This window comes from Bombus fervidus, chromosome 10 (assembly GCF_041682495.2).
Source record: "Bombus fervidus isolate BK054 chromosome 10, iyBomFerv1, whole genome shotgun sequence".
NCBI lineage: Eukaryota > Metazoa > Arthropoda > Insecta > Hymenoptera > Apidae > Bombus > Bombus fervidus.
In genome coordinates this window covers 5017347-5045228 of record NC_091526.1, presented here as the reverse complement: position 1 = coordinate 5045228, position 27882 = coordinate 5017347, and the positions used below count along the sequence as shown (strand labels likewise).

Genomic DNA, 27882 nt, shown 5'->3' with positions numbered 1-27882 from the left:
TATCAAACTCATAGTTCGAGGTTGCTCGCGACGATATATTTTGCAATTTCGCAAAATCGAACGCCACATTCGTAAACAGACATTCTCTTTCCTTTCTCTGCGGCACTTACAACCTTACTTTAATTACAATTCGTAAAATCCAGCGAGGACAATACCGTTCCCTGGGAGGCAGTATGGAAATCGCGAGGCGAACTTTATGTCAACCTTAGGCACGAGTAATACGATTCTATTAAAATGATTATAAAACCGGCGTCATTAACGCGGGAATTTATGAATATTTTAAACCGAGGCAAGACGATAAGACGATCGCTTCTTTTCTTCTTTTTCCTTTTTTTCCAAGTTCATCCTCCTCCACCGTTCTGTGTATTAAACTTTAATTTCCAGTTATCGCGCATGAAAATCGTCACGGTGAATGATGTTACTAGGTGGTAATATATAGGGTGTTGAAAAATTATGCCACATTTGTAGTATGATCCTAAACATCAAGCGATAAAGAAAATTTATGTACAAAAGTATCGTTTGAAAATTACTTTTAAAATCGTAAACAATTCAATTTTCACATATTTGTGATTCTTCGTTTCGTGAACTGTTTGAATACTTCCGTGTCATTACACATACATTGTACAGTGGGTTACGAAAGAATCAGAACATTCCTAACAGCTTTTTATATATACATATATATTATACAAACCATTTTGAAATTTCACTATATCGAGACAGGACTATCATAACTCTAATAGAACGGATTTCAAAATATATAGGGAAGTTACATACAATATTTATTGGATGTATACATTTTGCAAGGATCGTCAAAGTATTTGAACAATCAATTATTCACTGCATTAATAAACCACAAATTTAGCGAAACCAACTGGCACTAATTGTATGTTTATGCTGTATATAATTTATTCATCCAGTGTATATTTGCAATAAATGTCTTGTACCCTCTATGTACATTTCTAGATTGGTTACAAATTTTACGAATATAATCATGTGCCTTATGACAATACTAAAGAAATTTCAAAACTTTTCTCGTAATGCACGTAATATATTCATAAAATGATTCTGTGCCAAGCGTTCGGGTACTTTTTGTATAGGAAACGATACGTAGAACGAAAGAAAGAGAAAGACGAGAAGTAGAGGGGCATCGTTACCGGTAACGACTCCTCCGTAGGTAATGTTTCCCCGAGTCCCTTCGAAAAGCTTAATTACGGCGAGTCAGCGAAATAATTCGAAATAGGAGTAAACGTTTGTGCCCGGTGGTATTTGCATTTAATGGATATTAAAATGAATGACCATCGCTCATTACGAATGCCGCGGGGTGTTCGTGGTGAAATCGTGGGGTAATGAAGTCGCCGGGGCGAATCTTACTTGTAAATGGATCCTTCATTATATCCAGATATCGTTTCCGAGGAAATGCGTTCTAACGACTATTCGGACACGCCGCGTTCGAGAAATTGTAAGAAATCCCCGAGACCTCGCGATAATGCACCGGACTGTATCTTTCCTTCTCTTGGCTCCGTGTAATTACGCCTTGCATAAATTCCGGCGAAATGCTGTTTGCTCGTCTGATTGGGCAGAATCAAAACGAAGTTTCGGCAGAATTTACTGCTCTTAGCCAGAGGAAACTTTTAAATAACGCGGTTTTCACGGTTTACAGCAAAGTGGATGCGATTATTTTAAATGATTCAGGAGACGAAACGGGTATGAAGAATTATTCAATCATGTAACGTTACGTTGTCAAATTAAACAGGAAAATCACTATCGTAGTCTGTACGCGATATTGTCTAAAATTTTGTTACTTTTTTAAATTCATAAATATAATTGAAGACTTTACGGTCCTATTTTGAAGTGGATTTGATGTTTTAATCTGTCCAGTTTTTGAAATTTTTGACATATAGTGGCTGCAGAAAGTAATTGCACATTACTGTCTAAAGAAGCATTTTCTTATCAAGTTTTACATTTCACGTTCATATCATGAAATTTTTGTAGCTGTACTACTAAATGATATGAATAAATGCTATAATAAATACAATACTATGCAAATAGTTTCTGTAGTCACGGTATACGATATACTTCTTTGTATAGAAACTGCATTTGATCAATAATTAACAATCAAAGATACTGTTTACGACAAACGAAACCTTAATCAGCCAACAAGATTACAAATTCTACCACCTTAAGATTAATCTCACTCACTCTAATCATATAATCCTGTCAAATATTGCATACCAATTATCCCCAAAACGACGTGCAACAACTATTGATAGCGTCCGGTATATATACCATCTAGCTAAGAACGAGCCAACTATCCGGTACACGCGAGCGTCCTGTAATCAGCTCATCGGCAACGTTCAGAATATTCTTCGCAACAGACATCTTAATGCTCGCCAGTCGTAAACAGCGCGGACGTGACGTAAATCTATTCGCAGCGTGGTTGTTTGGCTCTCGGTCTTTGCCGGTTAAGAGGGGGCGGTCGGTTGAAGGCGAGTACAGCACGGTGTGAGTGAGGATGAAAGAGGAGCATGAGCTCGAGAAACACATTGGAGAGCAAGAGAGAGTAAGATAGAAAAGCTGGCTGAGAAGGTGGTCGTGATGAGTGTGGTAGTGGTAGCTACGTTGGTAGGGGTGGTTGGGCGAGAGAATCGGAGGTGGGTCGACCGATGTATGAATATACATGACCTTACCATCAGCCCTTACACCGCAACGGGGCTCTGCTTACATTATTGTATATCTAATTCCGTGGATGGTTCTCAAAATTCGGTGTTTGTCGCGGCCAGGCTAGCGTCGCGACGCTTAACGTTGAAACGGCCACGTGGCTCGTTGAGAATCACTGCTGGCTCACGACATTATGCAGGCAGTCTACATATTATACATTCGGACTGGGATTCAATTAAGTTTGGTTAGACCACCCTCTACCCCCACACCGTCGCCCTTCCGCACCCCACGGTCCACCCAACCACCCACAACCTCCTCTTTCAACTTCGTGTTTCCCTCTTCTGCTTCCTTTCTCTCCCTTCTCCACCCTCTCTTTCTCATTCACCTATCTTCTTCACCCACCCTCTTTGTCCAACCCATCCCTTTTTCGTCGACGACGACGCGCCACCGTAGAGGTGTTCTAAATCGTGTCTCGCTGAGACGATTCGTTCCGCGGTTTTCGTAACCGTTCCGGTCTCGTCTCGTTTGAATTATTGTGGTCTGCCGCCGCTCGATAGGCCTACCAGGTTTCAAGGGGAAATCGTGGCCTCGGTGGACCTCGTTTCGCCAACCGAGATACCGAATGTGGCAGCCGCGATTTGATCGGTCCGCCGAATTTTTGAAATCCACCCTCGGGATGCGGCGATTGAAACCGGTGAACCACGGGGAATTAAAGTCGTATCGATCTTTATAGGATCGGTGATGTAATCGTTCTCGGTTTCCGCTATAATTGTACCCAGGGTAGATTGGCTAAAAGTTTATAATAAGTCACTCGAATATAAGAACGTAAAATTTCGTGGATAATAAAAGTAGGAGTGCGAGTAGTTTTTATAAGTGAAAGTAGAATCGTCGGAGTAATACTTCTCAGCATATGTTCAAATATGGTTCGCACAGTCAGTTGTAGAATCTGAACGATACTCGACAATGGCTGAAATAATAATCGTCGAACAGCTGGTGGAAGGTTCGATGTCACGGCCGCCATGGATCCCCGTAACATGGACGAGCATGTTTGACATTCGGTGGACGTAACGAGCCACGGCAATGAGGTTAATTGAAATACGTCAAGTATGAGTTCGTGCTAGGGGATATTTGACCGAGCATGATAGTTAACCGTCGTGTGTGTTAATAGCTTCAAAGAAATTCTAGAAGACACGCCACACATATAGCAAATATCTTTTCGAATTTAAGAATAAATTAATCCTCAACTGATAAGGTGCAAGTGAGATCGTTGATAAGAAAGCAAGAAATGAACAATTAATCAGCAAAGACTAATCTTACATCGTACAGACATCAATGGTAACTACATAGTGAGAAGTACAACACTCTGTCATAAAAATGAAAAATGTATTTCTATCGGCTATTTAATTCTCACTGCACCAGTTAAGGGTTGAACGATCTACTTCCACTACTTCAAACACAAAAATAAAAATATTAGTTCAATTCCACTAAAAATGTCCTAAATAGACGTTCTTTAAAAAAACAATTTTCCAGAGAAAAGATCCCTTAATCGCGCTCACTCTATTTTCGACGCGCGGCAAGGATTCCCTTTGTTCTCTTTTTTTTTTTTTAATTATCTCGCTTGCCGAGAGAGCTACGTTTACTTTATCAATATTTCCCGGGGACCGAACAAAAATCCTTGGCGTTCGCGCGTAGGCACAACCCTTCCCGTCGTTTACTCGTGCGGTACAGCTGGATAGGTAATTAGTGAGGGCCACGTGGTGCAGCTACGATATAAACGCGCGTCACGCGGCAGTGTTGGTTGATGCGTGAGTGCGTGTATCGACGAGGGTACCGATGGAACGTGGAACGGCAGAGGGGAAGGGGTAGTCCAAGGGTCGCGACGAAACGGGCGACGAAAAGGTATAAGGGTAACGAGCAGCGGGACGAAGAACGCAAGAACATGGGAACGAGGAGAAAAAGGGGGAAGAAGAGAAGATACGATCGAGACGACTGAGGGAGACGACGATAGAGAGCAGACTGCACAAGGGGTTATAGGGGATGGAGGACGTTGCAATAATGACAGAAAATTGCGCGCTTCCAGGTTCCGCGGCACCGACACTTAATTCAATTCAATTGCGATACAGTTCAATAATTCGATTAATTAAAAAATATCGCAGGGTCGCTCAGTCAGTTTCCGTTCGCGTCGTATGTGGCCCCCGTAGATTGATTTCTCTTTATCGTCCCCTAGTCCGTTTCTCGCGAGACACACCATCATCATACGATCTGTCACCCTTGTTCTCTTGCCGTTTCCCTTGCAACACGAACATAAGCTCCGGTCGACTCGACCACCGCGGTAACGTACACGGTGTGTAGCTTGAGAGCCGCTGACTAAAAGGCGTCTCTCATCATCGTCTCTCTTACTGCCCATGTATATCGACGAGGGCTAATAGCTGATAGCTGAAACGTACCACTCGATGCTCCCGCATCATCTGTGATTACTTGATTATGAGTATCGAGCGAGTGTTTTCTGGAACTACCAATCATAGCGGAAAAACTCTCGCAAACGTCCACAACAGCGAGCACTTGCCGGGCTTATATTGGCTACCTTTGAATGCAGTCTCATCCCTCCAGCTTCTGCCAATTCCTCTTCTACGTTTTCGCTACCTTTTGCCTTCCACCTATGTGCTCGCCATCGTCCCGGACTCTCTTCCTCTCACTCGTTCTCTATGTCCCACACTCTCGTCATGGTGCGGGGATGCGAGATGCACTTGACTTTTAAAAACCCTATTAACTGACGGTAATAGAGAAGTCGTGCTTTCACAGACTGTTTCGCAGCCAGGGGAACGAGAACAGGGAGAAAAACGGGAGTCCCTGTTCCCGACCGCTCTTCCGTTACGACTAAGGGTTCTTTCTTTTCTCTATCTGTCAACGTCCTTCGTTTTCTTTCCATTGTTCTCCACTCCTTTCGAAATATGTACCCTCGAGAATTTCTCATCCTTTTCGACTGTTTGCGTCTTCAAACGCTATACTTGCGTGGTTAATCTTGGCGAAATTTGAGATACTTTGGAATAGTAGAAGTTTTCGTCGAAATTGCTTTGGGAATGACACCAGGCAATTTGTCAAAAAAAAAAAAAAAAAAAAAAGAAACAAAAATAAACTCAGGAAGTAATGTGTAAGGTCCGTATTCGCTTAAATGAAAAACTGTGCAAGTGTCTTTATTTTATGAATACAAATAGTATGTTTAAAAAAAGCTTACAAACTTAATTAAACTTTCTCCAAATTAAAAATTGTATCGCTTATGTTACCTTTTCTCTGGGCCGTTCATTTAATATTTAATTAATTTGACTGACTTTAATTCAATTAACGGAGCATTTTTGCAAATTCGATTTAAGAAACTAAAAATAATTTCTAAGCTCATTTCAAATCTTATCTTTATGTAATTTTCCTAACTAATATTCAGTTTTTTAAAAAGAATTGAAAGGATAAAAGTAGGAAATGTCGCGCGAGAAGGGTGACTTTCTTTCAAACGGATCCCGTGATAAGTCAAAAGGAGTTTTCGCGTTTGCGGCCCATTGAAAAATGGCTTACAGCGGGTACTGTGCTCTCCAGGAGCATTTTGGGATATTATAATCCCGTGGTGGTGTCATAATCATAATAACAACGCGTTAATTAAACCCGCTGATTTATGTGCCTTTCATATTGTAATTGCCCGCCGAACTCCAGTCGGGCCACGTAAAAGCGAACAGAGAACCCCGATCTCGGACGACCTCGGACGATCTCTCGCTGTACGATTCTGAGATAATGCGAACGAATTAATAAATTAAGAGGCAATTAATATCAACTATATACATTCATCATCTTTTGACATAATCCACCTGTCCTGTTTTCCTATTTAATCACAAAATATCATAGAATATCACGTAATGCGAATGATTCATTCGATCTAAGCTCAAAATAGATATTAAATTACAATGTTAGATCCTAGTTTGATCAATCTTTAAATTCAATACTTCGTTAAACAATGCCACGATAAAACTGCCCGTTCGTTTGATTTTAAGATTAAATATGTTTTTAATATTCTTTTGAACATTTTGGACTAATACTGATTCAGTTAACTTAACGGAACGATCAAACTAATATTAATCGCGTCTTATAATACACTGTAAGTTTATTACCCATTTTCGAAGGATTGTACTTGCGAATCTATCATTTTGTTCTCTTTTTTATTTCACATAAAAATTACAGAAGAGAAGTGTGAAAAGAATAATTTTGTTGGTTTTCTGTTCAAATATTCATAAATCCGTGTTGTTAGAATTTTCGTCAAAATTTCTTGGAGGAATCGTTTTGAAAGAACGACCCTCGCGAGTTTTCCATGCATTAGCCGGCTTTGAGTATGAAATCGGCGTGCGACGAGGCTGTAGATGGCGACGTAACTCGACGCTGCGTCCAACAACGAAGAGGGAACTCTTCTCGCGAGTCGCGAATACAATTCATTATGACTTAACGGTAGCAAGAAGGCGTATATTGTCGGCGTGGGCGACGAGCAAATCGCTTATTTACACCGTGAACGGTGTAATACGCTCGCCGGAGGCCATATTTAGTTTACCAGCCCGCGGGTATAATGTCTTTTTAGGTACGTTAATTAACAGTATTCATTTTGCACAAAGGTTTCTAATTACGTACTGTACGGAGCCATAGACTTAGTACCGCCTCCGCCACGGAAATGTTATGTCCCAGTTCTTGCACCAAGCCTCCCTCCTCTCTATCGTTCCTCTTAGGGGGTGTGACGGTCGAGTAAAGAGAGAAGGAGAGGAACGTAGAGGACGAAGATGGTGGCGAAAGCAAAGACGGTCGAAATGCGGAATTAAGACACGAGATCTGCCACGTCAGCGGCCTTGATGACACCGAGTAGCCGGGGATCAGACGAAGGAACAGGAAAGATCGAGAGGGATTCGCGCATGGGAAGAGAATCAGAAACGGTCGAGCGTGGCGTGTCGGGTCAATACTTGTCCGGCCGCCACAGTTAGCAGTCGCATTAATTAATTATAATTAAGTTTTAGTTGACGCGACTGTGGAGCGGTACGCGGGGGTAAGCAAGGCAGGTAGCTACGCGACTCGCATTTTGAGCATTACCGATATTATGCAGATTTCAATCCCCACCGCCCGTGTTACCACCCCTTGTCGTCGTCTTCACGACGTAGTTGCTGGTACAGTAGTCTTTCTCCCTTTCCTAGAAACCCCTCCACGAGCATTTCCTCGCCCACTCTCCTTGGTCTCTTGTTCCCTCCATCATCCTCCAGGACACGCTTACTCCTCGTGCCACTTGCCAAGCGAGTCAGAGAATGAATTATTTACTTATTTACGGTACGTAAACGGAATCTCTGTAGTACCTCGTTCCCCGTCTATAGTGGAGGAGGAATTAAGACAGCGAGGCTGGCCCTCCCAGCCAAGGAAATTGGCTCAAGAGGGTGACAACCGCTGGACACGGTCGGTTTTCGAGAGAGAGAAAGAGTGAGAGGGGGGGAGAACTCTGGCGGATTGTCGAAAGTGAGTCAGACAAGTTACTGATGAAGATTCCATTTTATTGTTTGACTGAATAATTATAGCCTGCCATGTGTTATTTATAACATATTTCGTAATGCTTGTTAGATTCAATGTTTTACAAGTGACACTTGAAATAAATAAAAAATCCATATTCGTCTATGTCAATTTGAGCGACGAAATTTCACTATTGTACTATCGCACTGTATTAATAAATGTACTTATAGCGATCCAAATTTTGTGTATATATCTTCCTATATCTATTCAGAAGTTTCTTTGAAGATTTTCGTTTCCTCTCTTCTATGTTAATCTGTATATTCAAAAAGGGAAAAAGATATTTAAAAGAATTATTTTAGATGAAATACTCAGCGACTTCTTACATTTTGTTACTACTTCAACAGCGGCTTCATAAATATTAAACAAAAATACACTTAAATAAATATACAAGCAATAAAACCATAAATGAAAAATATATGCCAGACAACGAAAATTTATAATGAAATTCGCAATTGTAAATGAAAGAATAAATGAAAGAAACAATGTCGTCACATAGTAATAAAAGATTTACAAAGATATCTGAATTATTCCTCAATCTATTCCCTCATTTCGTCTTATTTACTCTTCGGCAAGCACGCGACAGCCGTGGCAGAAGCTGTCGCGTCACTCGGCAAGCAAGTCATAGAATTAATTACTTATGTACGGTGGATAAACGGGAGCACACGCGAGTTCCTGCGCACACTAGGGGATTCGAGCTTCCCAAAACAGCTCCTAACTCTCGTCGCTACCTGAGCAGATAAAATATCGCAAAATTTGTATCACATCGATTTGATTTTGTTCATTCATATAATATTGTTCTGTTCATACATTCCATAGTTTGATTTTTAAAACTATTATTTTTCCTTTTTTTCTTTCTTTTTTTTTTTTTTTTTGTCACTTGCAGCACAATTGTGTTCTTCTAAAAATACCCCAGGTTCGTAACAAAATATGGAAAAATGATTATGGGTACGCATTATTTTTCGTTTCTACGGCGTAATAAACATTTTCTTAGAGCATTAGAAATCTTTTTAAATTATTAGAAGGAGAGTAAGAATGAAATTGAATAAATATAAATTCAAGGATTGCAGCAGAGTTAAAATTGTAGCAGGCATGTAATGTACGTGCGTAATTCAGCGACACGTGCACTTCTGTTCGTATCTTGTTCCGTCTCCAATAATAAATTTACGAGAGTGCACATTTTCTTCGTTTTTCTTTCATTATCTACAATTATGGTAACTGCTTGTGTGGGTTGTTATAGATTGCTACAGGTTGCTACATGATTTGTAATATTTGAAATAATTGAGTAGCTTCTATACTGAATTTGTAGAAAATAAAGCAATTTCAGAGAAATTTCTTTGATAATTGAAACTAACTACATTTGGTTACGAAGGTTTACTTGTTTTTCCTTTAATCCTGAAGGTTTACTGGTTCTTGTCTCAACTCTGGTAAATGGCACACAAGCTTGCCTAAGTAGTTCTTGCGTGGGTGGAAATAATTCATTTCAGAACATTTTGCATATCAATGCGATATCTTTTTCTGGCGTGTTGTCATCATTTCTTAAGCATTCAAATATAGATCTAAGAAAATAACCTGTTTTATACAAACTTTCTTACTACGGGAGAAGGCCAAGAAAATTTTTCAACCCAAAAGAACAGAAGTATATTCGTAGCTAAAGTTTACCCACTTTAACTAAGAAATTTAACATCAATACCACTCGGCATGATATACAAAGAGATATGTCTAAGACCAAAACACTCACACTGAACAACGCAGCGGTAAAGAACTTTCTATCGAACGCGTTTCCATCTTCATCGAATCCTGGCACAGCGAAAGAGGGGTGAAACGCGGCGCAGAGGGTAGTCGCCAGCTCGGCAGCGAGCGCACGTCGTCGTAAGAAGCTGTTAATCTTCGGTAATAAACTGTATTTTCATTATAATACGGCATGAATATGCAACGGCGATAATGGCCTTAATATCCCGGCATGCATCTTCCTGTGCTTTACGAGCTGAGCCTCCTCTGCCGGAATTTGAGGCGTACTCACAGTGGATTTTGCGACGACGTTACTGCCGACGGTTGCCTGCCACCGTGTTGCCCTCCAGCAACTCCTCTCTTCACCGCCTTACCTTCAGCAGAATGGATTCGCGGCTTCTCGTCGCGCGATATTCGACTTCGCAAACGAATCATAAGCGTTTCCCCGTGGTTATCCAAACGTACCCAGCTACGACCTAACGATCCCGGTTATTTGGACGCAACCGCCGCACAATGCTGTTATAATTTTCAGTCACCATGTCGGTTTCGTTCCGAAACGAGATGAGTTGATGAAGCTACGCTCGGGAATTGTCTCGTAGGGCAGTAAAGAAACACTCCTACCAGCTTATTTCAGCAACCCGTCGTCGATGAAACGATATCTCAGGGTGAAATGTATTTAGTCTTTTAGCGTATAGATGTTTTCGGAATTTTCTTGCTCGCTTCGATGTGAACAAAAATATTTGAAAACTTTTTAATTTGTTACCTTTTCGGTGTATTCTATATATACAGTGTTGTTTGTATTTTTAATGATATTGATGATCTAATTAAATCTAAATGCACATGTCCTTATACAACCATAAAATCCTATATTCCCCAATCTTATAGATAACTGAGAAAGCGTGTGAAGCTTTATCCGCGATTACTAACTCGAATGGAGATCTTTGCACGAAAATACCAAAAATTGCAGCGTACTATTTCAATCGTTTTCTTCTACGATTCAGTTAAAGTACATAACATTTCAAGACCGTGATCCTAGATTTCAAACTCCTGAAGAAAGCCAGACTTCTCTCATGGTGCTTCGTACAAATGAGAGACGAGCGTTCGATCGGGAATTCGAGCTTGTAATGGGTGCGATACATTCAGCATCGCCGTTAATGCGGGGCAACTTAATGTAAGCAGCGAGCGAAGGAATAATAGTGGTCTAGCCTACGGACATTCATTTATCTTAGTTTATTGCCAACTGCGAGGAAACAAACACCGTTGGAATACGCAACGACGCGCCATTAACCTTCCAGTTGCTTTGCCCGGCTGAGCTTAACGGTTCGTCCCATACTTTTATTCCGACTGACTCTCTTTCTTCTTAATAATGGCTCGATGATGCATCGTCATTTGTAGCTGCTTTCCTAATTGGTTTCCTATCGACGCGACTCTAACTTCGATCTTGCGCAGCTTTTAACTCTTCTACGTAGTACTTTGGGTTGGTTTCGATCCAGTTAAACAGCATTTGTTAAGTTTGAAGCAAATGCAAAAAAATCATTGTTACTATGCTTAATTTCTAATTTCAATTTCATTCTAAGCTTGTTAATAAAAGTAAAATATCCTTAACCTTTCTATTTACCGAAACGAAATCGAGATTAGCAGCTTTTCTTGGAGATTTATATTTTTATTAGAAATTTATATAAGAATGACATTGAAAATTAACACTAAAACTACTGATACTATAATAATAATAAATATAAGGAATGCAAGGAAAATGATGATTTCTTTGTCAAAGAATGCTATATGATCTGAATGGTGAAAATGTATGTACTCTATCTTTATGATGCTACGTGAGGTTTATCAACAAGGGAAGTTACAGTTATAATGCAAGTTATCATGCTCATGAAGCAAATCATTCTGTAAATTTAAGAAACATCGAATGATATAAAAAAATAGCCGATCTGCACATAAGGGAACTATTCTTTATTCCGGGACACTTACAAAATTTACTAGTATTTTTATAAAATGGATTATGAACTTCTATGTCAAATTCTATCGTATTCTTTCGATATAATTACAGTTTTCCACTTTTATTCCGCTGTGAATGTAAGATTAGCTCGTACTATACGCAAAAGAGGCGCCGTTAAATTTCGTCGATATTTTTGCAAGATGATAGCAACGTTTCAGCGAAATACCAATTCCAGGGAAATCCTTTTCGCTATAATTAACTTCCGTAACAATTTTCATAGCCTTTTTGTTTTTCTATTTCATCGAACATTCGCTGTCCATACATTTTGATTACATTCGAAAAAAAAAACCATTCGCAATCGGGTCTGCTCCGTTCAGAAAGAGAGAGAGAGAGAGAGAGAGAGAGAGAGAGAGACCGACAGACAGACAGAAAGAGAGGGGGAGATGTGTGTATGTGTGTGTGTGTGTGTGTGTGTGTGTGTGAGAGAGAGAGAGGTAGCAAAGCATCGAACAAGCGACCCAAACAACCGATTCTCTAAATCACGAAAAGCTAGCATAACAAAAGATCGAACGAAGGGTGAAAGAGGCATGTGGAGGATGGAGGGCGTGCGACACAGGATTCGAGAGACGAAATCGAACAGCGATCGGTCGAAGCGGCGGGGTAATTAGCGTCCATCGCTGTTTCGCATCGGGCGCGTTGTACTCCGGCGAAACAAATTAGACCGTGGCGCGTCGCACGAGCGAATAAATTTAGGGAATGTTTCGGCTTTGGAACAACGAACAGAGACGGTCACAGAGACCTGTGCACTGGAGGAACGAGAGAACGAAAATGAACGAGAAAAGGAACGAATAAACGAAAGCATGGCAAGTAGAATAAAACGGAAAAAAATAAGAGAAGAAAAAGTAGGAAAAAAAGCAGAGAAGAAACAGAAAAATATAAAAAGAACACGAGAAGGTAGAGGGAGAGGAAAAATCCGGTGGGAGAAAATGTTTCTGGCACAGGATATAATGGACGCATTGCACACGAATATAATGAGATTTTACAGTGCAATTCACATAAAGCATTGGAAACAACAAAAGCTTTAGGGGCTGAAGGGGGCGAACGGGGTTGGTGGGGGTTGAGGGTGTAGCGCGATAAAAATGCCTGCGCCTAAACACATTATTTCTACCGTATCCCGCGCTTTTGCTCTCTCTACCCCGTATTACCAACCCCCTTTTCATCCCTTCCCCTGATATACCGCGATCTCTGAATGCAGACTGTTACCCTTTACCACCACCACCACCACCACCACCTCGAGGCCACTTGTTCGCCCTCTTTTTATTTTTTCCCTCTTTCATCCTTTCTTTTTTTTTTTTTTTTTTTTTATATGTCTCTTACTAACTGAGGTTGGTTTCGAATATGCCATACAGACAAGCACGTGGAATCGGAGTTATCCCGCAGGATACGTGTAAAACGTGTCTCATTAACGGTGCTTGGGCACTCGTCACTTTCTTTGACGATGCCGATTACCTCTCGAAAACGCGGCGGTTACTCTTCGCGGAACACAAACAGCGGCGGCCCGGTGTGGTCTGGGCACATTTTTGATGATGGGAACAGGGATTTAAATGCTGATAATTACGCTCGTATATATAGCGCGGGGTAGGAAAAACGTCGGCACGGGAGGATCAAAGAGAGATACGCGACCCAGCCGCGCCTCGCGATCGGATGCGTTTTTCGCGTTTCGAGCAATCTCAATTAACTCGGTGAAAATAAAAAAAAAAAAAAAATGCATGTATATAGATGTACGGGGGAGCCACTTTTATTCGACTGTCCTCGATATACGCGTCAGACATTTCTCGAATGTTTCTGTTCCACGAACGTGATTTATGCACAGGCTCTATCGGTTTGGAAATTAAAACGTGAAAGCGTTCTGGATCGGCTGGCTACTACGAACATAAAGAGTTAAAGAAGTCATGTATAGCAATATATGGATATTATACGCGATATTTGTGGAGTGTAAAAAGAAATGGTAAGTTCTTTTTCATACTAATATTTACTGAAAATTTGCTAGCATGTGGTACGACCAATTGATATATCAATGAAATTATATTCTTCAACTATTTTACCTCTATTTTTATTCATTTTCTCAATTGAACTAATCAGTTTCTCGATATGATATTGGCTTACTAACGCAGGACTAAAATAGGTTAATGATATCATTCATTCATTATCTTCAAACTTCAAAATTTACTAAATGACAATCTAATATTACTATAAAATCATGTATAATTAATTGGTCAAAAATGAAGGAACCAATATAAAGGAAATAGATGATAGGATTTTGGGTGAATCACGACGTCCGGATAGATCCGTCGGACAAACAAGTGCCTAACTCTATTCACCTGTTTTTTTTTCACCGAACCATTTCCGGACCTTCGACTCTGAATACCCTTTGAACGCTGTCCAATAGGGAATGGGACGCTTGAAAGCGAGCGGACAGCTACAGGGACCACGACAGACAGAGGGACCGCGGCAGACAGAGAGACACGAGTGCAAGAGAAACACAGAATAGAGAGAGAAAGGTGAAAAGCAGCGAAAAAGGGAAGAGAAACGATCGCGGATAGTCGGTTGACGAACAGAGACAGAAGTAGCAGGTGTAGCAGAGGAAGATAAAAAAGATTGGAGGGTGCGTTTTGTCGCGTCGCCGATAAATTTTGAATGCACCCGCCGGTGGAATTAGTAGCCTGTTGGGTAATGATCAAAAAAATTATAAACAAAAGATTCCACGGATGGTGAGCCTTTTTCGTGGATCAACGAGGCAAGCGGAGAACGCTTGGCGAAAAGCTTTGACGGTAGCACACGGTTCCACACCCGACCCAGGCTCCCGTTGCTGTCCAAACCTACCGGGCACACTATATTTAAAAATCGGCGCGCTCTCCCGGAAACTTTCTCTACAAAGGGTAGGGGCCAACCGTTTACATCGAGTTTATTAAAATCGACTGCTAGCGAAATATAAACCGTCAACCGGAACATGGACACGTTTGGGTTCCAACGGAGAATAGCCCAGTTTCGTGTCCTTATCTAGTCGTCTCTGATTTCGATCGATATATCTATCATCGATATTGGTATTTAGAGTATTTAAAATTTGGATTTTTTACATATAGAATTTCGAATATTTGAATTTTAAATATGTGAAACTTTGAATATTTGAATATTTCGCATTGAATTCTTGAAGCTTTTAATATATTGGATCTGTTGGCAATTGAACATTTGAAATATGAATTTTCAAAACATCTGACTATTGTCTTTGAATAACGAAAAAAGCTGTAGGCTTCGATTCGTTTCATCACTATTGCAATTTTTGCTATGTTAAAATATCTACCAATTGATCATCGTAAATTTCTATTTCAACCCATACAATCATAAAGCGATATAATCTACGTGATTGTTCCCGCAACGACTCTATCTCGATCACTAAAATCCACTAATTCGCGCGTGCATTGAAACGAAAAGGAAGAAAGTACAAAAACTCAAACATCTCGCGTAAATAATGTTCCATGATAGGAAGAAAGCGATATACGGGCAAGAGAGAACAAAAAGATACGTGAAAAAAGAGACAAAAAAAATAAATAAATAAACCTATCGTATATCGACAAAAAGCACAGATACATAAGGTAGGCTTATCCGTAGCCTGCGTCAGCTTTCAAATGCGATTGATACGTACGGTGGATGATGCCGACGCCGGTCGTGCTCGTAAATCCGCCCACCAACGCTACAGACAGAGAGAGATTCATTATTTTTAATTAAACAAAACAATAATACGGTTATTAATTGATTAATTAAACATCACGTATGCATTACGTTGTTCCATCAACGGCCGCCGTCGGTTAATCCATCCCTTTTCGACCCCTTTCGGACGCTCGCCGTTTATTACGCCGACTTTTATGCTCGCGGACGGAGAGTTTTGCAGAAGCGACGCACGAAAGGGGTGGCACAGGGGCGGAAAGGGGATGCGTAGGTGGTGGTACAGGGTCGGCAAAAGGGGGAGTGAATCGGGACGAGCAGGGGCTGGAGGCGAGGGGAGAAAAAAAATTTCGTTCGCTCGCTATCATTGTGTTTGTCCGGTCGGCCGTGATCGCGACGCGGGTTTTATCAATACCGCCGTTTTCGGCGGGATAATAGCCTGATTTTTTGCCCGCGTCGCCGCGTTCGCCACTCCTCATCGATCGGTAAATTTAATGAAGTTGTATCAGTTATCGACCCGCTCCGGTTTTTCTTGCAATTTTAGTAATTAATTTCTCGATTTAGCGTTGACGTCAGTGGAACATGCGCAACCTTCCTGACCATGTATCTGTTAAATTTAAGGGCAACCATCCCCCCTCCCATTCTACCATCCGTTTTACTAATAGCAATCCTAATAACAATCTCTTGTTACAATTTGTTTGTCAACGGTTTAGATTTGAACATTTCATTTTGATAGGATAGTAATTTATTGATGCTTTCAGTAAATTACTTGATTATTCTTCAAAAGAAAATTGATCAACGTTATGAATTGGAAAATGAAAAAAGGAGTATTTTTACAATTTGAAATTTATTACTGTTTGTATCATCTTCTTACAGTAAATGAGTTTATGAAATAAAATCATTTATTACAAAAACTATAATTGATCAGTTGATCTTCTGAGAGATTCATAAGAGCCTTTCAGAAGCTATACTGATTAACTCCATGAATTGAATACCAGAGAATAGTCACTGATTAATTCGACATACTGAAAAGAGGAGAAACGAATTTATGAAAATAAGCAATGTCTTTATTAAGATTATTACAATTGAACATTAATTGTACACTTAAATAATAACATTGAAAAATTTACAAAAAAATTATGTATCAATACGTCTCATAACTTTATCAATAGCATTCTTACACTGTAAATATTAATTCCAGAATTTCATAAATTAACTCCTTCGCTGTAGAATCCATGTCTCGTCGTGCGCACAAAAGACTATAAGTTGTTAAGATTTATAATTGTCACGACGGTACATGAATCGTTATGTATTTGCTATTTTAAATATTCGATAAATAATTATATTCAAAATCTACAAGGAACAAATTCTTTTTTTAATTTTGTAACATAGTGATTATAGCACGCTACCGTTTTAATCTACAGTGACAAGATTACAATGACCAAGGAAGAAGCTGCGCCCTCGCGAATGTTCCTTTGCTTTGCCTACTAAATCGCATTATAATCTCTAGAGTTGGCAGCTTAACGAACGAAGTTCTTTTTCTAACGAAACAGGAAAAAGAGGAGACGTACAAAGAAACGACGGGAAGTCAATGTAACAAAGTTAGTCGAGCCATTCAAGAATATATATCCAGCAACACACCGGTAACGCTCGCGGCGTGCATCTAATTAACGTCGATCGCGACGGGTCGCCGACGATGCCGGGGTTAAAAACAGTGGAAAAACGTCGTTTGCGCCTTAATATCGTGGAAAACGATCACACGGCACAATGACGTTTGAGACTGTAACCAGCTCATAATGGCGGCAGCGGCTCGCCGTTGGCCGCGATAATAACATTAAGCTTTATTTAGGTGAAATTCAACTTTAAAACGTGACTCGCGGTAATTATGCGAGAGTGAAACAATGCCCGCTGGTGGCCTGGCCTCGCATGATATACGTCTGCGGGTTTTTGCAAGACAAAGGCGTTTTATATCGCGCGCATTCGCCGCCCGCAACTTGCACGCGGTTTTGTACCTTCGGCCGCGCGCGTCACAGGAAGTTTATGCACTTCGCGCGCGCGCGCCCGCAACTCGCGCTACGTTTGAGAATTGCCATTACGAACAAAGCTCCTGTGTTGTTCTTTTTTAAATCACAGACTCTGTTCGGCCTGCTTTCGTTTCTAGGCCGGGATATTATGTTTAAGCGTTGAGATCTCGTGCGAGCTCCAGGTGTTTCAATTTATTGTTAATTCTCGGCTTGGATATTTTATGAGCAGCGTTTAGAAAATGGTTTATGGTATGTTAGAAATTTTGACTGTATTGTAAATTATATTTAGGCGTTAAAATTTTATGTATTAAATCACTGTGATGTAAGAATTAATTCAATAGCAGCAGTTTGTTTAACCTGTTGTTTAATTCAACCACTAAATTTACACATTCACAAAGGAAATATATAAAATAATAATTCTCAAAGACGATATTTTTTATAGAAGAAAAGGTGTACCTTTCTGCATAGAGTAACAATCCGTATATGATTTATCAATACAAAAGATTTGTCTGAATTGTTGTTCTAGTGATTATGACGCAATACAATTGTATTTAAATCATAATATATTTTCGGTAGAAGAACGAAACTTGTTTGAATTACGCATAAAACAATCCCTTTATCTTGCAATACCAACTTTACTGTGTATAAAGCCATCTTTATGAGATAGAATAAACCTCCACGTTTCACATTCTGCCATTATCCCGATTGTAATAAGGATAGTAACCAATGTATCCTTCATTAAGATTTAGAACCATTTAAAAGCAACAGACCTTTCTTTCCTAATTAGATTTTGAGTATTTAAATACAAAACAACGAGATGTATACATAAACATCGACTAATCTCTGCTAAGAATCCGAAACATTTTTTAATTTCATATGAAACGAATCTAATGTATTATCCTACAGCTCGTTGGCATTATTCGTGTTATAAAATTTAATCCCAACTTCACTTTGCGCGAATATAAATTTTTGTAGGAAATATAATAAAAGAAAGGGAACGTGAATCTACATATTGTAAGCTGATAGAGTTAAAGCCCCTATGTTTCTCATTCTATCATTATTCCGATTATAATAAGCATAATAACAAATGTCTTTTACGCGACACGTTATTTGGGCAAGTTTAAAAGAACGTTCTATGAATAACACGGTGTAAAAGTTCAGTTTAAGAATCTAGCTGGCAGATATAATGGGTTACCCGTTAAAAATCTGTCGGTAAAGGTGAGCAACAAAACGCGAAACAGAACGAATGCGTGATAGTTTTAAATATGTAGTATTAATTCTACGCGGAATTATTATACTTTATCGCGGAAAAGTAATGAGGGAAAAAGCGTAACGAGTCGAGGGAAAAAAAGTCGTGTGTTCACCAAATTGTTGTCAAAAAAAAGAAAAAAAATCGCTTTCTTCCACGCGGTGGCGGTCGCTTTGCCGTTTGACTTTTCTAATTACGAATTCGAGCGTTCTATTGGAACGCTTTCGCGGAAGGAGTCGCAAAGAACGTGTCAGAAATTACGTAACCCTCTTTTATATTTTTCCTCTTTCTTCCCTTCCTTTCCTCCCCCTTCCCACTCTCTTTTTTCTTCCTTTTAATTGAAAGCGTAGCAACGAATTTAATTACAACGATGTCCATACAAAGTTTTCTTTCAAGCTGACTGTGAGCCACGTTAATTAATTACAGAATATAAATGCAACTTCTCGCGTTTAGTTACTTACGAGAGACAAAAAATTAATACGACGTAATTTCGATGAATTTCCCAAACCGAAAAGAAACGCGAGAGAGAGAGACGAAACAAGAAGCAAGGAAGTCCAATGGAGAAACGGAATGTGAAAGAAAGTATATCGAAATTTGTAATTTTCTAGTGCAGATTTAGGCGAGTCTACGATTTAATTTCACTATTATCGCGATACTTTTACTTAAGCTGGAAAATACTGTAGAATCGGTGTATAATGCGAGCGGAACGGTGTACTTAGTCGGTGTTCAACAATCTCGCAATTACTGCTTGCAACGATAACACGTTTCAAAATAACAGCTTTTCACGCCGACCCTCCGACGAGCTAACAGTGTCGCTATTGTTAAGCAATATCCCTAATGCGGTGTCAATTCATAAATAGCCGCACACTAGCACGCGCTGTACGCACGGCTTGCTGGCCAATGCGACATTCCTGTAAATGACGACCATCGACGAGCCTGTATAACTGGACGTTACACGGCCAGCACATAAACGTTGCCTCCGCCAATCGGTGGACAGTAATTACGCGTTATGCGTTCGACAGCGATTCAACCCTTTGGTTGAAAAAGAAAATTTCGCGCCACACGGTAACCACCGATGGATAACGGTAAAATCTTCCTCGCGTTCCCCGTGCATTGTAGTTTTTCAAATAAAATGAATATCGAGATACTACTTTCCTATTAAATCGAAAATTACAATATGTATTCATAGAGCGTTGAACAAATGGAAGTATAAAAAGAAAAAAAAAGGAATGTCAAAGTTATGGATTAATAGATGAAATGAAATGGAATTTATTCGTGAATGTTTTCTATATATGTATTTTAATATATTTGGTAAGTATTAAACGTAGTAATTTAAGCGAACCGTTACAATTCTATCAAATTTATATTATAATTCTGTGTTTTTCATTTTGATTTTGTAATCATTCTTCCACCATTAATCTCTACCCTATCAAATTTATAATTCCTATTCAGCTTATCCAATTCCATCTCATTCCCACATTATCTACCCTTATTTATCTTTATCTTATCCAATTCTACTCTAACTTTCTTATCTACCATATAACGGTGCCCTCGTCCCCCTAACCAATAAATGACACCTTGAGAAAGCCCTAATATCTAAAAAATTCACTCCTAACAAATAGAGTCCTTTAAAATTTCCTAAAGCGAAAACACGCTTATTTACTTCTGCTAGGCCACGATCGCATGGGCGACAAACTAATTTCCAGTCTCTCGAAACCCTAATGGCCCAGGGCGCGCTTAATTCGCTTGGCCGCGGAAAAAAGTTAGACGCCGCCGTGTAGACGCGGACACGGCAAATTTGTTTATCGGCGTGCGAGCGTCGGGGGCATTAATACGCGGGGCGTCAGCGATAACCATTCTCAATATCCATAATTATTATCAGCGGCGGGAGCTGTTGGCAGCCCCAGAGCGAGCCACCACGTGACTCGTTCCCGTCGAAATAAAATGACAACGTTCATTTGCAAATGCACGAAAGTGCATTATTTTTATTGGGTTTGTTAGTAGCCGAATCGTCGGTGTACCAGCCGGCACGTGTATGTGTGTTGTCCAGTTTCGTTTTACGTATACAGGATACTATACACGTTAAAGTACGATGTATATGTGTCGCGGAGGGACGAGAGAAAGGGGGATGATCGGGTGCGTGCGAGCGCACGCGTCAGCTTCGTTCTACAAGCCGGCTAAAGGGAGTGTGACAGATTCGCTGGTGGAATACCGATGGATCGCTCGCTTTTTCGCTCTCCTTCATTTTCTTTCTCTCTCTTTTCTTTTCCTTCTTTTGTTTCTTTCTTCTTTCTTCTTTCTCTATTCCCCCCTACCCCTATTTTTTAGTACATTCTCTGTTTCATTTTTCGTTAGCACGGAAGAGCAACGAAAAACTGCGTCGATGTTTGGCAACGATCCTAGAGCCGAATGAATCGACGTGTCACAGGAATTTATCTTAATTTATGGAACGGCCGGCGGCGGCCACCGGAAGAATCTTTTTGTTCGCCGATTAATTATTCCCGGCTAGTCGACGTCGATCCTCGCTGTACCAGAATTTTAATAACTTTGTGCCCTTTTTTCGGCCGCCGCGAAAGGGGCGGTTTCTTCGGCCGGATGACGCGAAATTGATTGGATCGCGGTCGAAACGACACTCTGAAGGACATGTATGATCGGCCACCAAGGCGTGTTAATCCGTTCTGTCCTGCAAATTTGTTCTTTTTCGCTTTCCTTCCGCCGTCAACGATTACAGCCGTTGTACAAAGTTGATGAGATATATGAATATTTTAAATACGCGTATACCATCGAGATTGCCGCGATGTTTTACGCGTAAACCATGAAACCTAGTTATTACCATAGAAAAGATAATGTAACTGGCAGTTGTAAAACAAGTGCAACCCAAATTACCTGTAATTAACAGTGAAATAGTGACTTTCTAATTATATACAATTTCTTTCCCTCAACTTTTAATTATGATACACCGGAATTCGATCTGTATAACTCAACTTTCTATACTGATTTAATTACAACTAAATGTTGCGCGATTATCAAGACGTTTTTGCGTTGTTCAGTCAACAAATATGTTACAGTCTCCCTTTAGCTTTCGGTGTAAAAATGTACATAATAATGTAGTTTTACTTAAAAGGTAACTTCACATATTTAAAAATATCGCATATGTATGTCAAAAGCGACACAGTTCAAACAACTTTTCGAAAAAAGTGAGAAATTATTTGGAAGCTTACAAAAAAATTCTTCGCTAAACACACAATAAGGACAAAAATAGACCGTAGAAAACAATGGACGAATATTATTTTTGTAATTCTTCATTCTTATCTCTTGGAATCCGTTTGATGATTTTGATATTCAACATACGACTAGATTACTTTAAGTTGCGACACTTTTGAAATACATACACATTTTGAAAAACAAACAAAATGATAGATAGGAAATGTTAACTAAGAAAGACAGTATATCTATGAAAGTTTCTTTGCTTGGTTTGTTTGAACCCAATCGAACAGTTGAATTACACCAAACAGCCAGCTGTATGAGCTCTAGTGTCAACAATTGCATGACAGCTGGCGGAAAAACAAATGCGCGCAACGAGTGTGTCTCTTCATAACCAGCATTCCCATGGAAATCCGTTAATTGAACCAGTCTCGTTACAAGTTTTTCATAAAACAATCCCGCTAATCACGACGATATTTTCGCGAGCGTCGGTCGGTTCTCCAGGCGTAATTAAAAATTCGTACGACTGTTTGACTCGCCACAGGCTTTAGCGCGCAACCACCACGTCGCGATTGTAGGGCGTTAATAAACGAAGGGTGTCGTTGGAACGCGGCGAAAAAGCCACGAGTCGCTCCACCTGGACGCGTCTACGCGCTGGTAGGCGCGTGTCGTGATTTCGAGAAATCCACCGGTTTTTACGGATTATCCTCGCTGGATACTAGCGATTCTGTGGAAAAAAGCCATGGCACGAGCGAGAAATCAACGAAAACGCACGCCGCTACTTTTCGCCTCGGCTATGCAAATCGCGGGACGCGTCGATTACGCTCAGTTTTGGCGCGTAAGCTCGCAAACCGACGTCGCGTAGCGTAGCGTCGTGTCGTGGCATAAAAAAAAAAAAAAAGAGTTAAGCGGAAAAGGAAATAAAAGAGGTGGTTTGCCTGGCTGGCCTCTGGACAGCCACGTAACACGGAGGAACACGATGGGGTGCACCAGGGTGGAAAAGGGGATCGGGGACGCGCAAAAAAAGTCGCGAATGTTGTAAAAATCCGGGACCGCCAATCGGGCGCATTGTGTCCAGCCGGCGAACAATACCGAGGGCGTTCGGGTGACTGGCGCATTTTCCTGCGAATTGGCCAGCATTGTTGGATTTTTCAAATTGTATTTCTAGCTTACGCAGCAACAAAAATTGCCTGTCGCCGCGTATGCCTTTTCGCGGCTTTGTCACCCTTCGATTTCGGATCGGTCAACCTGTCTTTGACTTTTCCCGTCTGTCGTGTAACTCGAGATGTAACCTTACAATCTTTACATTAGCGATAGATAATTATGAGATTTGTGGAATAATTGTTTGTAGGACAGTACCTTTTATTTCGGAAAATTACATTACAAAATTTTGAACTTTGAGAACTTAGAGACTGTTCCGTTGTATTATTTGAATGTAATGAATACTGTACAATATGGAGAATACATCTATATTACACGAGCCATATGCGATAGATATACTAATTTAAATGTACAAGATAAACTCGTTCTCTCTAAATCTTCTGCATTTATTACATTGCCTATAGCGTACATTGTGTATACAGAAACAATTTTTAAATGTATTAAATTTGCCTAATTATATAGTGGCGTTTATCGCATGCCATGAGTAATATCGCAGTACATACAATAGCCTAGTATATTAGTCACTAAGGTCAAGTAGGATTACATCATATGTAACTTTATGAATTTTTAGTACTTTTAAATATTTTAAAAGCAATATTCATAAACTACAAACAATTTTATAAAATCAAATCAATTAATCGAAACGAATAATCATTAGAATTTCAGTAATTCCAACTAATTTCAAAAACAAAGTCAAACAGTCAGTTACGAGGAAACTGATCTCCAACAATCTTCAAAAGAGCAGCGGACTAAAGAATCGAGTAAAAGAACGATCGTTCCCTGTTTACGAGAAGCAACGACTTCCATGGGATCGAAAGAAGCCCGACAAGAAATCCCACCGTCAAGCTCGCCACCCCCCAACGACAGTCAAACGCTACAACGGCCGCAGCCCCGATACAAGCAGACGCGGTACAGCCGCTTGTCTGCACCGGGCATTCCTAGAACAGTAATCTTATTAAATTTACATATTAATCAACGGATTTTAATTATCCCCAACCCCCGGCGAGCGAGAGAGACAGCGAGATAGAGCGGGAGTCGGCGGCTTTGCCGAAGGAAAGGAGTGGAGGGCAGCGGTTGGAGAAGAGTGGTGGTAAAAGAGAGACGAACGCAAAGACAGAGAAGATGAAGAAGGAACGATAAGGGGTTGAACCGAATGAACAAAGATAGGCAAACTATCAGACAGAGATAGAATAAGTGAGAGTTGAAGGGAAACGGAGGTAACGTTGGAGATCGAGTTGAAAAGAGACGAAATATACAGTTAGATGGAGTGAGAGAAGGATATAGCGAAGTGAGATAGATGTATATATATATACAGGGGGAGAGGAAGAGAGACAGCTTCACCCTTGTGCGGCGGTAGCGGTAGCGGTGGCGGAGACCGAGCCAGCTCTCGTAATTTACATTAATCCAATAATTGCATGGAGGTTTCCTAATTAGAAATTCAAATGAGGTGGTGGCAGGCAGGCACAGCCAGCCAGGGCTACCAACTCAGCAGTGGGAGAACACCATCGCCACCGAGCAAAGTCCGTGCACATCGACGGCGATCGTACGTCGACTGGCCCTGGCCTAACACGAGTTCGGGCGATGCTAGGATGGGCGTTAAAAGCTACCGGAATTCTCGAAATTCGGATCCGAATAGTCCTGTTACGTATACCATCCGAGCTAATGCTCGCTTGTAGACGCCCCCGACCTACCTAAGCCATGCCTTTTAATCATTCTACCTAACCCGCTCTCCTACCCTTCGCGGATCGAACCGTGTAAAAATTGAATCCTAATCTGTTTAAGCCTGGTCTGGATTAAGTTAGACGCCGAACACCTGGAAAGGATAGTTTCCTGGTAAAGAAGTAATTGGGAATAGTGGGCGGATTAACAAGGGAGCGTGATTATCATTTTTTATCAGGACGCTAAGTGTCAAAAATCATGTTGTAAAGGTAGGAGGAATATCGTTTTTTTATTTTCTTATCTATATCGAAAAGTAAAATTATGGATGTCAGAGATATGCCCCTTGAGTGATTCCCGACTCAATCGTTTTTGCTAAAAAAAAAATTGCATACTTATTGATAAAATTAATTATTTTTCTTGACAGGAAATATCGAAAGTGATGAATAAAAAACGAATGAAGTATTTAGAGGAAAAATGGTATAAATAGCAGAAACAGTAGTAACATTAAACTCTAATAGAAAAATCGACGAATTTGTACGTTTGTAAATATTAAGATACATAAAGTTTGTAATCTTGAAAATTCATAAAAATATATTTTAGATAAATATACCTATTATTTAAAAATAGAAATACACTTGTACCTCTGTCCCAATGAACCCCTCAAATGTTCGTTTAATTAAAAAATTGAAGCGGCTCTTAATAGTTCAGTTTAATCTCTATTTTCCCCAAAAATATTCTATTTTCTAAAAGAAAATATGAAACGCACCAAAAATTTCACTCAAAGTTAATTCTTCAAGAGACAAGACCACTATAGGGTGAGAAAAAGATGCAACGACTATAGAAAAATCAAAGCAATAAAAGCCGACTCGTAAATATTTGAACCGATTAGAAAGGGATCAGAAAGATTCAGTGACCGAAAAGAATATCAAATTTATTTTGCTTTCCGATGAAAGAGTCGAAAAGGGGGGAAAGCGAAGAAGGTTTAGAAGCGAGAGGCATCGGACGAGAGCAATTTCAGCGCAATATAACGTTGTCCATTGGTACGTCCCGGTGCGTGTGGTCCTTTTGTTGTCCCCGGAGGGATCCCTCGGCAAACCTAACACGTCCCTAATATCGTCACAGGTTCGTCCCTCCGCCGTCAGCCAGGGCATATCATGGCACACGGTCGAACCGTCCCTGATAGTCCCAACGTGGTCGATTAGCGAAGGTGTCAACCTGTGAGTGCGACGCGTGCATATCATTTGCACGGGCTGTCGCTTATTGTCCGGCCTGTTAGTACTTCTTCTATTCATTTACAAAGTAATCTATAAAAATGATTTGCAAGGAAACGAAACACAGTGTATTAGTAATAAAGAGACGATCAAGGATAAAGGTACGAAAAATAGGGATTCGAAGAAGAAGTTCTGTGTCTGATCAAGTCTGATTGTAATCCGTGCAATGATAAAGTGTAACGTTCCTTTGAGCGTGTAATAAGGGCACATTAGTTTTACGAGTACTCTTCCTTGGATAGAAGGAACCGCCTTTGCAACTTTATTCGTTATAATAAATGAGTACCCCACCTGCAGTCACAGTGGTTCTCATCTCAAGACTATTTAGATAATTGGCTCTAATCAGATTTTCTTATTCTAGACATGCATACTAAACTTCGTTGATTTATTCTACCATGATATAAAGGTGCAGTAACGAAAGTCTTGTGGATCATGTAAGATAATCTACACTTTTATTCAGATCCTTCGTTACGAGATTCTTCGTTTGTATCAAAAAAATAGGTCAAGGTCGCTTCTCTTTTAACCCTTTTCAGTTCTACTCTTCTTATAGAAAGAGGAATAAGTACATATTATATAGATTAGGTAAGAGAAAGGTCAACCTGATCCATAAGAGAGATAGATAAAGTATATTACTAAAGATAGATGAAACTTTGGAATCATAGATGCTAGACAAGTTTGATAAATTTCACATAAATAGATTTCTACAAATCATCAAACAAAATTTTACGTGTACAATCAAACTCTATCGACAGAATTTTCCAATCAATCCAATAATCGAAGAACAAACCACCCAATTCTTTCCAACTGATATCTGCAAAACCAATGGCAGACTTCCAAGTTCTGGAGCTCCCGGTTGCGCACTGATTCCAGGTCACCAAGGAGATCATCGTCTATTCCCATTGCGATAGGTCAGCCGAGTTTCGTCGAAGGAACTCCGCGTGCAATTATGATAATGGCGACCGTAGTCGAGTCACCTAACCCGTGCTAACTCCGTACGTTAGTTCTGGTAGTTCTGATATCGTCTGTGTTTAAACAGCCAGGCGGTGCTGCAGCAACCGTCGTCGTTGAAACGAAAAGGAGAGGGTTGAAAGGGGTGTAAAGGGGATGGAACAGCGAAGGTAACGGGAAGACGGGGGTGACAAGGGGCAGTAGAGCACAAGGAGGAAGGGTAAGAGTGAACCCAGAGAGAAGAGGGGGCAAGCTGGATGGCGGGGTACCAGGCTACGACGGCAAATCTACATAATATAACCAACTATTGTTCAAATAGACGGCGCTCCGCAGATTCAATTACCATTGTGATACAATTAATGTTGGGAATTTCATCAATTCGAGTGCCGGGCACGGCTCTTACATATGCATAGGAGAATCGAACGTGGTGCGGATTTCGTCCAAAGAAGAAAGTCGACGACAAATATTATTCAAGCAGCTTGGGCTCTAATCAGCCGTCAGGCTTCCTGGGGATTCCCTGTCCACAGATTGTCTCTCAATACTGTGGGACGATACTGGGCTTTGTGTGGTGATAGATGATCCCAGTGATTGAGGAACTGGTAATGATTATGTTAATTGAAGGAATTCGAGTATAGGATAATTCGAGCCTAGCTTCGAGTAGAAACGAGCCAAATAAATATTTTTGAGATAGTTCGTTAGACATGCGATATATCGATGCTACTTTATTATGAATTG

At 40.3% G+C, this 27882-nt stretch overlaps 1 protein-coding gene across 5 annotated transcripts in view; it reads right to left on the bottom strand.

Moving 5' to 3' along the window:
* Pdm3 (POU-domain protein pdm3) overlaps positions 1-27882 on the bottom strand; it is a 211962-nt gene that overhangs the window by 39788 nt on the left and 144292 nt on the right. For 4 of the 5 annotated variants that reach the window (XM_072011846.1, XM_072011849.1, XM_072011844.1 and 1 more), the window contains exon 3: positions 15615-15662. The exons of the other annotated variant lie outside the window; for it this stretch is intronic. In XM_072011846.1, the coding sequence (XP_071867947.1) occupies positions 15615-15662 (48 nt within the window). The remainder of the gene's footprint in view (positions 1-15614; positions 15663-27882) is intronic. 5 annotated transcript variants of the gene reach the window in all.